The sequence below is a fragment of the Zonotrichia leucophrys genome, chromosome 7 (genome assembly GCF_028769735.1).
Source record: "Zonotrichia leucophrys gambelii isolate GWCS_2022_RI chromosome 7, RI_Zleu_2.0, whole genome shotgun sequence".
In the NCBI taxonomy this organism is placed as follows: Eukaryota; Metazoa; Chordata; class Aves; order Passeriformes; family Passerellidae; genus Zonotrichia; species Zonotrichia leucophrys.
Window position 1 is genome coordinate 19,599,050 of NC_088177.1, and position 17,834 is coordinate 19,616,883.

Sequence of the window (17,834 nt, forward strand, 5' to 3'; positions counted from 1 at the left end):
TAAGATTATGTTAGCCATTTAATGAAGTTTTGCCTGTCATCATCCTAATGATTACTTTCACAGGCAATTAAATTTGTTGTGTTTTGCTGGTAAAGTTACTTGCTTGTTAAGAACAATTTAATCCATTCCTTTCCTTTTATGTGCTGGCTGTAGATGTATGTGAACCACAGAGTTGCTTTTTTGTGTTCATATTCATTTATCAAGGCTAAACTGTTTTCACTTTGTTAATTTGTTCTGCAGATCAGTTAAGACATGTAGACCTTCTAAGAGACAAACCAGAAGGCCCAAGTTTAAAATAGACGTGCCACAGAGCAGACTTGACTATATCAACCAGCTTGGATGCCTCCTTAATCTTTGGCCACCATCCTGATAAGACCTGTGAATGTACTTTGCACATAGTGACAAGGCCTGCTAAAGGCTCTGGGGCTGTGCATGCTGAAGTCTTTGCAAAGTTACAGCTTTGTGTTATGGATGCTGTGTCACTGGACAAAGGCAATGCTCAAGATAGATGTTAGATGGAGAGACGGAAATATTCAGTACACAGTATTTGCAGGAAATACCTTGGCACAGGTCAAAGGCATCACACAAAGTACATAATTTTCCCTCTTGCTTTGATTGGCTTGTCTTTTGCTAGAAAGCCTTTCCCCAGGGTGGGCTCACCTGAGTTGTGACAGTAGTTTAGTACCTCATTTTGAAAGAGGTTAGCTTATCAGATGCTGATAGCTGGTTCAAAGCACTCTGAGGTGATCTGCTCAGCACTTCTTTGAGGAAATGTGCGTACCTAAGTAGATGTTAAGTTCTCTTGGTAATTTGATTTCTCCTGAATCTGTCAAAATTGCTCAAAATCTTCTGGCCCAGATGGTCTTTTTTTTTGTTTGTGCAGGGTAGCACAGTAATATTATCTGGAAGATGTAAACAGAAAACAATAAAGTATACCAGCTTTTTCATCAAGTATTGTCTTTTACAACTGAAATAGCTTTAGAGGTTGGTTTTACTTGCCTCATGTCACTGTTAACTAGGCTTTTAACTAGAATATTCAATCAATGTCATATTAGTGCCAACTTTCTTCCATTCATTTACCATGTGGGCATCCCTCCCTAGGCAGGCTACTTGCATTGGTTCCTAGGCAACCGGAATAATATTGCTGCACGTGTGTGTCAGGCATTGATTGCCTTTGGGACTTTTTTTGTATTGTAAGTGAACACAGGCTAGTCCTTTTTCCTTTTCTTTGTGTTCTGCTGAAGGCTCAGAGTTTGAAGGGCCTGTCTATGATATTCACAGCTGAGCAATTCAGAAATGCTTGCAGACAGGCACATGTGCATAGTGTGGGACGGTGATCATGCTGGAATCCCCAGGCAAGGCTTACTTCAGCCAGTATGTTTGCTCTTTGGGGTTTTTAATAGCTGAGTTACAGGTGGTTTAGTGTTTTGGGTGCTTGGTGAATATTTAGCATCATCTAAGGAGAACATATTGAATGTTCCCATTTAATCCTGCTTTTACTCTGTGTGGTAGGAAATAAGAGTTTAGTTGTGAAAAATTTAGCCCTAAATAAAATCCTTGCTGAAATTTCTTCCAAGGGATTACTCACTTGACCAAAGGGGTGTGCAAGGTCTGGCACAAAGGAAGTGAGTTTTTTAAATGACAAAATGAAAGCTAATATATAAAATTATAAAGAAAGGGTGGTGGGTGAATATGGCACTGCAATGGGACAGGGGAGCTCTTTGCCCTTCTCAGCTCTGCTAGGAGCCCCTGGCTGACCTTGAGCAAGCCAGTGGTGCTGTATCTGTACAGCCAGCCCCTGTGCAGGGACTGAAGGTATCCTAATAAACCTTGTTGGTTCTAGCAGCCTCATCCCACCTTTGTACCTGTCACATTGGTAAGTCTGTCAACCAGTTAGGTTCCTACGAGCCAAAAACCTGGCTTTCAGATGACATCCTGCACCACCTGTTGATCATCCCTGCTTCATTTTGTCTGTTTGAGGTGAAAGGTCTTTGAAGCATCTTGTGTTGTACCCCCCACTTCAGGCACCTGATTCCGCTCAGGGGCCTTAATGATGGTGCAGTACAAAGAATAAACATAAGCATAATCAATTGGTTGTGCAACATCTAGAATTACTTGAGCTATAATCCTGGGAAAAAAAACAGATGAGAAGCATGGAAAGAACATGCCAGAACTTGCAATTTACTAAATATTGCTATGTTTCAAATGCCCAGACCTAATGGGAGATACTAACTTTGGCAGCATACAAGGAATGATTATATGCTTTTAATGTAGAAAGCCTTTTCTTTTGTAACTAGTGATGATAATAATAAGAGCATTGTAATGCCTCTCTGGCTGTGGAGAGCTTTGCCCTTTCTCTTACACTTTCCAGTGCAATAGAAACTATTTAGAGGACTGAATTATTCTCTGCATTTTTTTAATCCATACAAGTAAAACATCCTTAAAACATAAAACACCCTCTAAAGTCTCAACAGAAATTGAGTTAGATCAGGAAAGAGGAAAAAAAAAAGAAAACACCAAAATAGAGAGGAAGCTATTTCAGCTGCCTTCTTAGAAGACTGCAAGTCTGTGTGAAAACAACACGCAGTGTTCACTAAGTCTTCAAATGCTGTTTGAAAAATAGCAAGATGCTATTAATGTGCAGTGTCACAATATCATTCATTAAAGAAGGAAACATGAAAGGCCTGAATGGCTATGGGCTCATCAGCTTATTATCAGTGGTGAATAGCATTCTCACAAAGGATGTAGGGACTTCTTGGCCTCTAGACAAAGAGTAAGTCGGGATTCAGAAATAGCACCTGAACTGTGAATTACCTATGACAACAACAAGGGTTAAGGGAAAGATAAGTAGGTGTAGTGAACTATTAAGTGAGCCTTTTATAGGCTACAAAATATATTTTATTTCTCCAGAGAAATAAAATCATTTTAATATACTGAGGCTTGAAAACAACAAAAGGCCGTGTGAAATTCACATGTGGAGATAAAATTATATCTCAGAATTAACTAGGAAGCAATCTGTTTGTAATATTCTGAAAAGGAATATAATGGTGGAGTTTTTGGTATCACTGGAGAATCCCTCACAGTGATGTTAGAAATGGTCAACCAGTTGGCATTCCAGGGGCAGTTAAGATTCGCTGTATTTGATATGAGGAAAAGCAGAGCTGTGTAGGTAGCTTGGGGTAGTATAGCTCCACCACTTTTAAAGGAGTGACTTGCTAGTTGCACCAAGGCAGAGCAAGATCAGCATTGCCTCCCTGCCCTGGTGACTTTGTCAGTGAGGGGGACACAAGCATGCAGTGAAGGCTGAAATGGGTGTCCTCTCTACTTGTTCCTGAGCAGAGCTAGAGGCAGCTTTGTTCTCCAACTCAGAGCACCCTTCCTCTAGGCTGCTGCCTTGTTGTCATCTGGACCCCTTGGTTGGGCTCAGCCTTCACAAGAGGAGGCAGAAAAGGGGTCTTCAGAGCAGCAGTCAGGGGGCACCAGAATGGACCCACGATGGCAGCAGTGGGTGCCACTGCAGGGACTGTGAGATCAGGGCTGGCTGTTTGCTCTGCCTCTGCTTACTGCCTGACCCTGTGGGGTCCTGGGCACAGCTTCAGCTGCTGCACCAGCTCTAAGGAATAACTGCTCAGACAGTTTTTCTCTGTTTTGATTCTAAGCGATGGGAAAAATGTTTGTTGACTTTTTCCACTGACCTTATTTCTGAAAAATGAATTAATATTAATTTGAACACCTTCAGTCTTTGTTTGCTCTGCTGATGGCCTTTGACTTGGGAGACCAGGTGTGCTGGCTCCTCTCTCATCCTGCTGAATCCACTTCAGCAGTAATTTCTGCTAAGTTTTGTGGTTTCCATGCATGCTGTAGAGAAGTATTAGACTAGCATAGGGGGTGGTGATGTGAGAGCACAAAATTACACTTCTCATCAATCATTACCCTCTAGCAACTTCCAGGGCACTGTAAACTGCCGACTAACAAGGGAGAATTAGCTTGATAAAATCACCATTAGTGTCAGTTCAGAGTGGTGTAAAGTTTTAGACACTGCTGTCTTCTGTCTCTTCTTTGCCCATTAGTGGGTCTGTTTGTGGAGATCCCGACCCAGCAAATCATGTAAGCACACTTAATGGAAGGCAGACCAGTAATCCCAAATAAATCAGTGGGATGTGAGTCCTAAGCATGTGTGTATGTGCTTCCCTGGATAAGGGCAATAACACACTCTCTGAGCATAGAAATTGTAAATATCTCTGCATAAGCCAGTTTCTTGATTCAAAACCAGATTTAGAGTGTAGCTGGACTGAGAAATCCAAGAGTCATGTTTTACTGCAAGAGAGCATGGAAGCCAGTAGATATACTGCTTTATACTTAGCTACGTTCGCCTGCCTTTTCTTACTCACATTTAGGTTTTATCAGTTTATGCTAGTCAGAAATGCACCTCATTAAATCTCTGCACAGCCTTCTTAAAACTCTGGAGTTATTAAAATTTACACCATGTTTGGAGCCATGCATAAAACCTCAAGTGCAGTCAGATCAGGAGCAGTTTTTTTAAAAGTCACAGATGAGATGCAGCCAATGTAGCTAACAGGTTGTGTTAGTTTAGGGACTTCTCTCAGTATTGTCAGACCACATGCCTTATGGCTTCTCACTTTTTGGGGGTTTTCTTTCTTCACATTTTTAATTTCTCCTCATGGTCTTGAAGACAAGAACCTTATTTCTATGAAAATCAGGTTCAAAGCAAACCAACAAAAAAACCCACTCAAGTTATACTAATGGGCATTATGTAGTCATTTGACTACAATGTCTACACGAAAGGAAAAAAAAGTGCAAGGCATTTCAAGATGTCCTATGGGATGAATCACCAAGGGTGACCAACACCCACTGTTTGTATTTCAGGATTACTCTAAAATTTCATGTTTTGTTGCTTTATTATTTGATTATCCAACTGAAATGTAAGACTTTTTACCTCTGACAGTCCTCCTTTTACTTTTTCTTTTGGTTACAAAGCTGTAGTGACAACTTGTCACTACAGATAGATATTTGCATTGAAAGGCTGAGAATGTCCAACTGTTGAGTTGTAGCCCACTCATGATTGCAGATGTTTCATTGCTCCACATCCATCTGCATCTGGGACTTGATCTGCTGTGACACTAAGTTCATTGCCTCACAATGCCCCAAAAGTAAACCAGTCATCTTGCTTGAGCAGTTGATTTGTTTGAAGTTCTGATGTCACATTTGAGAACAGAGTAACACAGCTTTGAATGCCAGAAGCATAGCTCAATGTATTGATCAATTGATCAACATAGACCAGTTGTCTTCAATAGGACACAGGGTAGACAACATCACTTACCTCTGTGTCATTTTTACGCTTGAAATGACAACTTCTGCTGTTGAAGTGGACTGTTCTTTACTCTTTCCAGAACAGCTGACCGCTGGAGCTTCAGTGAGAAATATGTCGCATCGTGGCTGTTGCAAATCACAGAATCTGTTTCTGCAATTGCTGAACTATAACTTATTGGAAAATAATATAGTCACGCCTCATTTACAAACAAAGCAAGACTTGTCTTTCATAAAACAAAGTTGATGTCTTTTCAGTATTGTACCTGAGTACTAATTACAAAAGATAAGTATTAATCCTTCTAAAAACTTGTCTGTGAAGCAGAAATGCTGGGACAGATTCTCAGCAACTGCAAAATGAGTGCAAGTCAATTTATCTTAGTGCTCCTGAGTAGCTTAACACCAGCAGAGGCGTGGCCATACCAGTGTCTTTTACAACACCACTCGAATGAAGGATAATGCTCTTTGAGGTCCCAGAACAGTGTCAAGGAATACCTACTGCCCACAGGCAGCCTATTGCATGCTCTGGTCCTATGTTGTGATTCCATTTTGACACTAATTTGTGTTTGCAGGTGTGAAAGCTGTGGTGCTGTCTTCCACTCTGAGTGCAAAGTGAAGGCTGTACCGTGCCCCAGGTGTGTGCGTAAAGAATTGCAGAAGAAGCAGAAATCCTTCTGGAGGCAACTGAATATGGATGAGAACTTCGAAGAGTCTTGCAACATGTTTGAATTGTCATATCAGAACACATGAGGTCCTTAAGGCAGTGGCCAGCCTGAAGAGAATCTCTCTCCCAGCTGCCAGCTCAAGCAAATTCTCTGCTTAGACAGGCAGAAATTGTTTTGAAAAATGTTACCTGACCTCCTTCATCTGTGAAATAAGAGCTGCCAAAGTGGCCACAAAGCCTTGTTGGCTTTGACATACCAATGGCTAAACTGCATTGAAATCCAGCCTCTGGCTCTCGTACAAAATGTGGTTTATGAGAAATGCTTTAGGTCTAGCTAATTAAGTACCCAACTTTCTTTTCCACCTCTGGAGAACACTTTATCTCAAGGCAGAAAATATTTGCTGCCATGACTGCATTATTTTTTATGTTGTTCATTTAGAGTTGATGAATCATCTACTTATTTATGTGTATTATTTATTTATTAATAGCCTTGGCAGGGGTTCTGGTGAGGTGTTTCACAGAACTCAGTAGAGCAGGAATTATTTTAAATCCACTGTCTCCTTCTGATCTGGACATGTGGTTTCATTTCCTCATGTTTTCAGAGAACTATCTTAAAGGATCTCCTTCCTTAAACCTTATTCGGGGTGCTTGCAAACATAAGACGCAGAATAATTCCTTCAGTTATGTTTATATATTTGTAACCACCCTAGTGAACTACTCCATATTCAGATAACCATGGGACTTGCTGCTCTTTTTGTTCAGGCTGGAAATATCAGTTAAGCTCTGTCTGAAGTACTTTGAGATTTGTGCTGGTTACTCTCGATTCACGGGAGGCTGTGTCCTTGTCTGTAATAACATGATGTTGGTTCTCCTCCTTCCAGTCTGAAACGTCAGGGCATTTTAAGTGTTCACATTGGTTTTCTGTTCATTTCCTGAAGTTTATTTCAAATGTTTTTCTAATCTGAATCTGTTAAACTGATAGTCAGGAAAGTGATCTTGCCCATTTTAGTTAGCAAATGCCTCCAAAATTGTGAAACACTACTTTGCTGTTTTCACATGCAGCCTGTGTCCTGTATTCTCTCTGAGCTCTGAGGCATTTATAGTTCCATAATGACTTCCATGGTGGACAGTGAAGTTCCTTGAAGTATGATTCTGCTTCACACACCTGCAACACAGGGAAGTATAAAACACAGTGAATTATTTTGTAAAGGGAAGTACCTGATGGATTTAACTGGAGAGCTGTGTGTCCTTACTGGCAGTATGTTTAATTCATGGCAAGTTCACTTCCAATGAGCAGTTAGATTTCTTCTCCCTATTTCACATTCCTGACTCTTTTCCACACCCTGCAGTGATATGTCTATTACATACCTATGAAAGCATTCATATATATATATACAGACACACACAATCTATATATAGAAAGTAAATATGGTTTCAGGAGAATAATGCCAGTTGCATGTGTTTTTTTCCTCTCCTCTCACATAGGTTTGTGAAAATATGGAATACTGATTTTTGCTTCGTATATAATCTACAGACTGTTGTATTCAAGGCAGAAAGCAGTTTTGTTTGTGGAAGCATTTCACTAATTGCAGAAGTATTTTGAATGAAAGAACAGGGTACATCATGCTTACATTAAAAGGTAAAATGCTACAATGAGTTGCCTTGTACTGGAATATAAGTGGTTACCTTTTCCAGCCTCCAGTCAAAGAAAAAAGTAGCTTTTTCAAATTTGAGTGCAACTACTATATATATATATATATACATATATACATATATATATATATATATATACACACATATATATATACAGAAGCATGTTTATATCTCTATACATTAGACAACCAGTGCCTTTCTTTTGCAGAAATCCTTCTTTCATTGGGATTCTTTAGAAGGAAGTGAGGGTTTTTCCATGTTCTTGGCAAAGTGCTGTAGGGATTCCCATACTTAATAAACCTGGTGAATCATGCACCTTTGTCACTAAAATTAATACTTCCTATACACAATGGTGTCTCTGTCTCAGCTCACTGTTCCTCATGTGAAATGAGTTGCTTTTGGCTATCACCCTTAAAGGTATAATGTTCCTTGCAAATCCATTCCCATGCAAAGAATTCCCTGTGTGTTCAGAAATGCAAACACTGGGGAAGTATTGTGGAATTAGTCAGGCAAACAGGAACTGCACTGGTACTGGCTGAATAAACAGAACGCTCCCATGTTTTTCAGCTTGTGTCACTACAATTACTTCTGTGGCAAAGCCAGTAGCTCTGAAACTGTCAGCATCTGTCAGGTATTATTTTGAATTATCTGTAGACATAATGCTAGGTCATTAAAGAAAAAATGGTGGTGTTTTACATATCATCATGCTCTGGTATTTATAATACCTCACAGTACTTGTTCATGTCCAGCTCAGTTTGGAGAAGGCTGCTTGAGTGCACTGTCAAAAACCGTGTGGAGTCAAGGAATCAAGGTTCAGACATTGCAAAATATTAGTTACTTTGACAGATGTCCTATCTCCAAAGTACCAGTCCTGTGGGTGGTTAGATATTGGAATTGAATGCTGGAATAACAACATAAACAGCATTAGAGTTGCTCTGGGTTTGTGCATGTACTACAGAACAGTTTCTTTGCTAACAGAGATTTAAAGGATAAAAAAAGTATGATGTTGGCAAAACTGCTGAAATTAATAATGGGTTTGAAACCACTGCCATTACCAGTGACACAGAGCAAGAGCATGTTATGATATTCTGTCAGTACCTAGAGCTTTATGTTAAAGGATACTGTACAGTACAGATCAGGCTATTTGCTTTAAAATCCAGTGTTGTTGTAAACCAGCTAGTTCCTAAAATGAATAGACGTTAATTTCTACTTTGGAAAAGTGATAAAACTTCACAGTAGCTCTAGGAGCTGGCTGTAAGGTGAAAGATTATGTCCTCTCAGGGATGCCTAGCTCCTATCCAAAATCAGTTATTCTTTATGAATGGGTACGATAAAATATTCTGTCACTAATTTTTGTAAGCATAATGAAAGGCTTAATCCTGCCCTCAGTTTTCTTGCAGGAGCCATCTGCAAGCAGGAGCATCAGCCTGGGGTTCTGCAGGTGGGGATTTCAGACAGCGCTGTACCCTTGCATGGTTGTCTCTGCTGTTTCACCAGTGCTCTGTGCTGGTCCCCACTGCTCTGTGTGCCCATTCTGCAGCCCACAGCCTGCACGGGGCTCTGCTCTGCAGACTTCTGGATGAGCATCAGCTGGTAAAGTTCCTGGGGGCTTTGCAGATTGCACCACTCTCCAACATCCTCCCCCCACCCCAGGTGAAATTATGCATTGGTACTTCAGACTTGTCCTACTCACGCATGAAATAAATTTGAATGATGCCATTTCATTGTGAATCAAGAATGAAATATACTGTTTGTCTTCTTCAAAGAGAAGATGCTTTCATAACTGACTGAGAAGGAATTGATCTGTAATCCAGTTACTGCTTTTGCTTTGTACAGAATTTATCATCTGTGTAAAAATAGGATGCTTAACTACAGTGGACGATAGCTTCACTCTCTACAGGTACTTAGAGTTGTTAGTCTGATATTATTTTAATCTAGGACACTACTGAGATCCTTATTCAAATCTCTTTTCCTCTTTACCCTAACTATCTACCTTTCCTTTAATGGGAAGATGGGCCTATTTAGGCGATGCAAACTTCAGCTCTTTTTGTATTATCAATCTATAAAAAGATAAATTTGCGTTTCTTATGTAGGAATCCTTCTATTACTTTTCTTGGTTTTTGTCTGTCTTATGTGGTGGAAAATGATGGGTTCATGATATGACAAAATATCCTGGCTGGCACATACCAGTATGAGCTCACTGCTGGGATCCATAGGAATTGGTAGGTTTGAGGGAAGGTACTCTTTTGAGAGGAACTTAAGTTTTTTGCAGTACTGCACAGGCTCTGCTGGCCCTGTTAGGAGTGAATCATCAGGGTATTTCTAGAGCTCCTCTTGTCAAGGCTTCTCTTATTATTAGGATAGTGTGTGTATTACAATAGATTGATGATAATGTCTTGAAAGATTTTTAAAAAGAGCAGAGGATGAATTTTGCTTTTTCCATGTAGCAACAAAAGCCACTGAGTTTCCTAAGCTTCCCAAAGGGCACTGCCTGGATTGCAGCTGACTGTTGATCTGTATAAAAAAATTAATTGAATAATATCATAAGGTTCTATTTTTTTTTCCTGCCACTGAGTTGCAAGCCAGTCTCCCCTCTCTCTCCACTGTCTCTGTCCCTCTCTTTACTCACAGTACTGAGACTGTAGCCAGACTTGGAGCTTCATAGGTCATTGTGCCACTTTTGAACCAGTTGAGTCCAGTCATTCTCTCCTTTGTAATTTGCCTTCCAATTTTCCCTTCCCAGTAGGAGTGCCTTACAGTACAGTATATTAGTGTCTCTCTTCCTGTTTTATATTTCCTGATTGCATCTGCTGTTTTATTGACTTGTAGACTTAAATGCTCCTATGGCTGGGCCTGGTCTTTTGCAGGAGCAGCTGAGTAAATCAGTTTGGTTGTTCTGCCCTCATGAAGTTAGCTCTATAGGCTTCATATACCAGCTCTGAAGACACCAAGCTGTGTGGGAACTCCTCACTTTTGCTCCTTTTGGTGCCTTAAATTTTGAGAGGTGAATAATTTTTTTTAGAAATGCTCTGCCATCATGCAATGTTTATGGCATCGGAGCTTAAAACCCTTGCTTGTGTAGTACCCTTGCAGTTTCCATCGTACTAAGAATGGTAACCATAAAGTTTGTTTACTGTCCATGCTTTGTGAGGGCATTATGAGAGAGGATAGCGTGGAGATGGTATTGGTTCTTATTATGTGTTTTTTTGAGACTTGCTGGCTGCTTAGCCTGAGATGCAGTTGTGCAAGACCTTCAGAAGGTGTGCATATATAATAATGTCAGGTACAGAGAATTAAAACAGGATCAGGTCACATGCAGTTTTGCTCCTCCTGGAACCCTTGGCCAGAGACTCCCATACCAAGCCCCCTGCTTGCTTGCACAGCTGGGTCCAGTGCTGTGGGGGTGAAGGTGTTTCCTCAGCTCAATTTTAATGCAACCTGGCTCCCTGCAGGCTGACCCAGTGGGGGTTCAGTCAGCCTCACCTTAGAGAGAGGGTTAACCCATTTAAATTTTAGCATTATTTGCTAAAGTATCTGGCAGGTGTCAGCCTGGGGCACAAGTCCACATTTGACACCAGTAGCAGGAATCCCCTTAGCAGCAGCAGCAGTGCTGCTACTGCATTTTAGCAGTACAGTGAGGAGACAGCCTGGATAATAATGTGCAAAATCCTTCTTTACTTGAAATCCCTGGTGTGGCCGTGATGGCTTGAGTCATATGTTAAAATGACAATTTCACCCAAATTCCTTAGGGTGACCATTAATCCAAATTGCAAACATGCCACTTGTGGTCAGCATCAGAGATATCTAGGTCTGGAGAGCTATCAGCTGTCTAGGACCAAAGTGTATTAGACTCTGTGCACAGGTGTCAGCGGCTCAATTATTTATTTATTCCTGTCTAATTCACATGTTAAACCATTATGGATCCTTGAATACACAGCATTGTTTTGGTGGAAAAAGGATTTGTTTCAATTTTGCTTATGCACTTGTCTACCAAGTTGATTTTGCTTAAACTAAACTGTGCTTTCAGTTTTGATTTTTAATTAATACCTGTGATACCAAGTTACCTTACATGAGTCCCTGCTATACCTGAGGCAAGCTAAAGTAAATTCATGAGCAAAATGTGTGTTTCATAGGTATTAAGTGACAAAGGCAGCTTCCAAATCAACTTGAGTTCAGTCAAGGCAGTTGAAAGCCAGGTGTGAGCAGCAGAGCACAGTGGCTGATGTGGTCCCTGGCAGCCTGGCCTTTCCTTCCTGCCAGAGCACCAGCTCACCTGCACCCCTTACAGTGAATTTTAGCATTGCTGGCAGTGCACCCTGAGTTTTTGGAATACCCTTATGTGTGTGCTACTGTGTTAACTTATTTGCAACATTGTTATGTGTGTTTCATTGTTTGCGTTGTTGGTTTGGTTTTTTTACTTTTGACAAGGATATTTTTTTAATTATCTGCAACTACTGGGCAGTAGTCTTAATTTATTATTGATGTGTAATGATGTTATAATTTAAATCCACTGAGTTGAATTGCTTGTTGACACTTGAGCAGGGTTTATTTGGGTTCACTTGTGACTGCATCAGAGCATCAGTCCCTCCTGTATAAAGGCAACTCTCAATAAACACTAAAAAATGTTACTCGTCCTTTTTAATTTCCCTTCTGGTGGGTACTGTACCATGGGTAGGGCAAGATCTGAAAGAGTGATAGTTTTCTTAAAAATGCTTCTCTGCTGGTTAAAGTCTTCTGAAACTATGATGTCTGCATCAGGCTCTGGGGGTTTGGATTCCCAGTTAAATCTTGTGGTTTTGGAACACCACAAGTTCCTAGATTTTTGATGGTGCTGACCCCTGCCACAAGCTCCCAGGGCAGCTTACTGTGGCTTTGAGGCACCCTTGGAAACAGAGCTCCTGGGAGGCTTGCAGTAGCAGCTGCTTAGTGTGGCTGCCACATGTCCTCTGCCAGAAGGGTGCAAGGCCAGGGCCTTGAACTCTGAGTAAGGGAGGCATCTCCCAGGTGGACTGAGGGGACCACTGAGGGGCTGGAAGGGCAGGACTTTGCCCATGTTATGACGGTTCTCACACCTATGGATGTAGGAGCAGGCAAGATTCTTGTTGTTCTTGGTTGTTTCTTTCAGTGCACCAGCTAAGGTGTTTCTGCAGCTCCTTGAATCTGGATTCAATGACTAAAGATTGCAGCACAGAGCTATGGTGGAGCTCATGGGCCTAAAACCCCTGCCTGAGACTCCCCAGAGCATTCCACAGCCAGCCCTATGCTCTGGCAGCTTTCAAAGAGAAGGATATATCCTTCACTATCTTCCTGCCCCTCCTCAGAAAGACCAGAAGTCCATCAGGAATGTCAATCCTCTCTCCTGCAGGAACCTTTGGACTTCATCCCTGTGATGAAATCAGCTACAAGCAATGAGTTAATGTTTGACCGGGACCACACAAGCTGCACAAGGAAACCATGTGCAAGACCTTCTCTTCCTCCTATTTGCTTTACAAGGTGAGCAAATTCTGTTATGACATCTCCTTCCCCTTTCACTACCGCCTCCCCTCCTCACTTCACCCTGTAAGAGGTGGTGTGAAAAAGCATCCAGACAGAGCAGAGACCATGGGCTCTGTGGAGCCCTGGGAACAGCATGCCAGTCCAAGCTCTAGCTCTTCTTTTAAACTCCAGATACTTCATTTTAAAAGAGCTACCCTTCCAGCTCTCAGACCAAAATTAAGAATATTTGGGTTAATATGTGAAGTTGACTGGTTTTCTGAAAGAATGGAGCTAGCAACCTCCTCCTTTCCTTAGGGACTGTGAGGCTTACCATACCTTTTCAGTGAAAGCATGCTGAGGGCAAGTGAAAATGTTCTGGGAGTGTGTGTACATAGCTCTGGACTGTCTTGTTAAAAGAGTTCTTGTTTAACTAAATACTCTCCAAAATAGTGGTCCCATTTAAAGGCCTGAGTATTACCACTATGAGAAGGTGGTGAAAAGCATCTCAGATAATCAAGTGACACAATTAAAACCAGACAAAGTCTCCAAGGCAAGCAGGAGTAAATTCCATCCATTTTAAGCATAGACAAATATAAAACTTGGCATTGAACCTGCAAACATGCTTTAAAAAAGTCAGTCCATTGTTTATAGTAAGTGACTTTCAATTTTCTGTAATTTAGTTTCAAGGCATTAGCATTCATTTAGATATTAAAAATGAAGGTGTGAGGCTCATCTGGAAAGCAAGACAAGTCAGATAAGAGCTTGTGTTAAAGCATTGAACTTTTTACTTGAAAATTTTCAGGTGTTCATCATGTAGGTACAATATGATGCACTTAGAAGTAAATAAGAAGGAATTATTATTAAAGTTAGGTACTGTTTAAAAATAAGAAAGTACAAATTACTGAATCAGTGTAAGAAAGTAGTAGATATAATCAGCATGCATGGAGCAGTTCAGTCCAAAGTGATTTCCTAGCATTTAGCATTATAAATTAATCTCATTTCTGACTGACACTGCAGACAAATATCTGAAGTGCAGCAACAAAATAATAAAACACGAGTGTGCAGTTTTGGGCACCACAATACAAGTAAGAGGTTAGGCTGAGAGCCTAAGGAGGAGGGCAGCAAAGATGGTGAAGGGCCTTGGGGGGAAGCCATATGAGGAGCAGCTGAGGTTATTTGGTCTGTTCAGTCTGGAGAAGAGGACAGAGGGGACACCTCACTGCAGTTACAACTTCCTTGTGAGGGGAAGAGCAGGGGAAAGCATTGATCTCTGTGGTGCCAGCAACAGGACCTGGGGAAATGGCCTGAAATTGTGTCAGGGGGGATTTAGGTTGGGTATTAGGGAAAGAGTTGTTGGGCTGGAATGGACTCCCCAAGGAAGTGGTCCCAGCACCAAGCCTGGCAGAGTTCAAGAAGTCTTTGGGCAATGCTCTCAGGCACAGGGTGTGACTCCTGGGGATGGCGCTGTGCAGGGCCAGGAGTTCAACTCCCTAGTTCTTGTGGGTCCCTTCCAACTCAGCTTATTCTGTGATTCTGTGTCTCTCCCTCAGTTTGTACCTTCCCCTGCAATGGTTTCTGAGAGCAGGGGTACAAATGCCTATGAAAGCAAGGCTAGGGCGGAAAACAAATGCCAGCACCATCCTGTCATCAGACATTGTCACGCAGCGGCTTGTGACATTGGTGGATACTTGCTTGTGTACATATTGCAAAATGTCCTGTTCTGCCTTGGACTCTGCACTTCTGAAGGACACTTGTTTTGGATTTGACAGACAGCATGTTCGATCCTTTGCCTTGGATCCTTTACAGAATTCAAGACCTGCTGGCTCCAATGAAAACTGCACTTAGTCAAAGAACCAGAGCTGGGCTCTCAGTATTTGAGACAGGAGAGGTGTAGCAGTGTATAAAAATGGCAGGTTCCTTGTGAAATACAAGTGCATGTAGCACAGAGTTAACCCTGGGTGATAACAGGTAAAAGAGGGCAAAAGCATAATAAAATACAGGTCTCTACTGTAGGTATTTACACAGTATCAACATTGTTAGCTGTGCTTAGAGATTTATGTCAAGTGTTAAATGCACTGTCATAAAACAATAAAGTACTTCTGTGAAGGGCTTAGGGCAAAGGGGAGGCAGAGAAGTCTCACTATATAAGGCCCTCCTCCTGCATCTGTGGTAATCCATGGGAATGTTTCCATAGTTGTCTGCAGGAGTTGTGTGGAGGCCTGCTAGGGGAGGGCAAGCAGAAGCACATTCACTATGTTTAGAGCAGGTAATTAATGATTTTGTCTTGGGGAGGATGTTGCTACCACCAAATGCTAGGAGCTAAAATAGCTTATGAATCCACCTTGCAACAAGTGAAGAGATTAGGGTTCCTCCTGGCAGTAGGGATGTCCTTTGGTGTTTCATAGAAATGCTGTACCATAAAATCTGAGGTTACACTAAGAGAACTACTGTGCTCCATGTTGCCGTGGGGTGAAAAGGGCAAGAGTCCAGTGTCCCAGGGTTTCTACACAGCGTACCCTGGACTCTGCACACTTCCAGCTCTAGGCTGTTGCAACTCTGCTCCTCACACTGGGCTCACAGTAGGCTTCCCCTCAGCGTTTTGGCTGCAGGACCAGACTTCTCATCTTAGTGTTTATATGTAGTGGACCAAACTGAAACACCAGTCCCAATCAGAGCACCAGGGAGTTTAGATCCAGGCACGGTGCCTGCCTGTCCATGGGTCTGTAGCTCCAGTTTGTCCTCCTTGCTTGTTGTGGCTGCCCTTCATGAGGTTATGGCAAGATTGCTTCTCCAAGCCATGCTGATACATGGGACTTACTATAGAAGAGTATTGCTCTTCCACTAGAGATGGCTCCTATGGAGTTGTTCCCTGTTTAAATGCCACTTTATGGGACAGTGTTTTCTTGCTTCTTTCCAGATGCAGGAAGTAATTCTTCTTTATCAAAACATCTAGTAGAAGTGTCCCCCACCACAGCAGTCCTACACCTGTCCTGAGAGAGATAGGAGAATTACCTACTTCCTGACCATGCTGTGGACAATGCTTCTCAAAGGTCAGTCAGCTTCAAATAAGAGAAACACCTTTGCCAGAAGATATTTCAGAGCCCTTCATAAACTTGAGTATTGCTGCCAGCCTTGCTTTCTCTGTCAGGAACCACAGTGCTCCACACCTGCTGGTCTTCACTGTTCTCTGAGGGAGCTGATAGGAGCTGTTTGGAAAACAGATGGGCAGGTGTTGAGCACTTCAGCATCTGACCCCATGTCTCTCAACTGTCTGAATTCATTTTGAGCCGATGCAACTGGGTGAGCCTTACATACTTCTTTCTCAAAAGCATTGGCCATGCCATTTCCTGTCTCATATTGTATCTTAAAAGCTAATGAATAGAGCTAAAATCTGTCCCTCACTTGTCAGCCACAGCAGCCTTAAAACTCCAGGCCTAACTTCATAGTGGGACAGCTTTCAAAATCCATGGGCTCATTCCTGTCATATTTCGGTGTGAGACTGAGTCCCTCCTGAGTCCTGGGTGGTGTCACAGTGGCAATAAGCAGCTTCAGTCCCATGGCACCTATTGTCCCTTTCATCCTTCCAGCCCTCAGCTTTGCTGGTGCTGGAGATGTGGCCCAGATTCATTCCCATACTCCCAACAGCACCACAGGCTCCTACTCCACAGGACCAGCACCTAGCCCAGCAGAGTGCTGTAGGGCACCCTGTCCTTGCATCCCACTGTCCTGGTGCAAAATACAGATATGTTAAGCTCAGTTTAGAAAGAGGTGAGCAGTCTCCCACGTGTAGCCAGGGCAGAGTGCCCTAGCATCAGCATCTTGGCTCTGTATGTGACCTTTTCCCATGAATATCTCAGTGGTGTCCTCATCACATGAGTTCTCCAGCCTCTGGCATGGTGAGACAGCCTGGTTTGTGATTGTGACGACCCTTTTAGATTGCACATCTCTTGCTCTGCACAGCCACGCGTTACAATTTTTCGCCTTACACGTCCACGTAGGAATGCGGGGGGGCCCTTGGAGCAGGCTGCCCGGGACGGGCACGGACGTGCCCGCGGGAGAGACGCGGGGCAGAGCGCGTTTCTCCTCCTCACACTCCTCTTTTTTCCGTGACCCGCCTCGGTGATTGGAAAGGACCCATGTCCCGTGTTCCACCCACCCCCCCGCGGCCCCCTCTCCTTCCCCGGCCGCACAATTGTCGCCGCCAATTAGTGCATTGTTAGGGCACACAATGGCGCTGTGGCCACTGGAATGGGCCGCTTTTGTGCGTCTCCAGTCGGCTGTAGGGGCAGTCAAGATTCATTTAGGGCCTTACACAACATGGACAGAAAATACTATCAGAAAAGCAAAAGGGAGAAAGAAAAAGGGAGAGGTAGCGAGGAGGGGCGGGGGGAGCCCGCTATTCAGGGGTTAGCCCAGCCGCATGAAAGGCCCAAGAAGCAGTGCCACATTGAAGACGCCCCTTGGAACACAAAAAGGAACCGGGGCTTAATAGTAATTAGTGGGCAAACTGCAAAGCGCACCGTGGCTCTCCAGTGAATTGTTCCTGCACTTACTGCCATGGCTGCCCCTTCCCCCTTCCCCCCGCTCTGCCTGGGAGGGGGCAGCGCGGGGGTGGGAACTGGCAGCCCTCCTTTACCCACCGGCTTGGGGAGGCCTCACCAAGCTCTTCTTTGTGGCAGGTAAATTTGATTTCATTCTCTAAAGCTCAGAGCCA

At 42.8% G+C, this 17,834-nt stretch overlaps 1 protein-coding gene across 4 annotated transcripts in view; it reads left to right on the forward strand.

Moving 5' to 3' along the window:
• Positions 1-17,834, forward strand: part of PLEKHM3 (pleckstrin homology domain containing M3) — an 83,798-nt gene that overhangs the window by 57,823 nt on the left and 8,141 nt on the right. The window contains exons 7-10 of one of the 4 annotated variants that reach the window (XR_010440933.1): positions 5,901-9,545; positions 13,011-13,138; positions 16,038-16,170; positions 16,269-16,293. Coding sequence is in view for 1 of the 4 variants with exons in the window: in XM_064717689.1 (XP_064573759.1) it covers positions 5,901-6,078 (178 nt within the window). In the remaining 3 variants the exon portion in view is untranslated. Of the gene's footprint in view, positions 1-5,900; positions 12,256-13,010; positions 13,139-16,037; positions 16,171-16,268; positions 16,294-17,834 lie in introns of those variants that run through there. The other 3 variants (XR_010440932.1, XR_010440934.1, XM_064717689.1) reach the window with 3 other exon arrangements.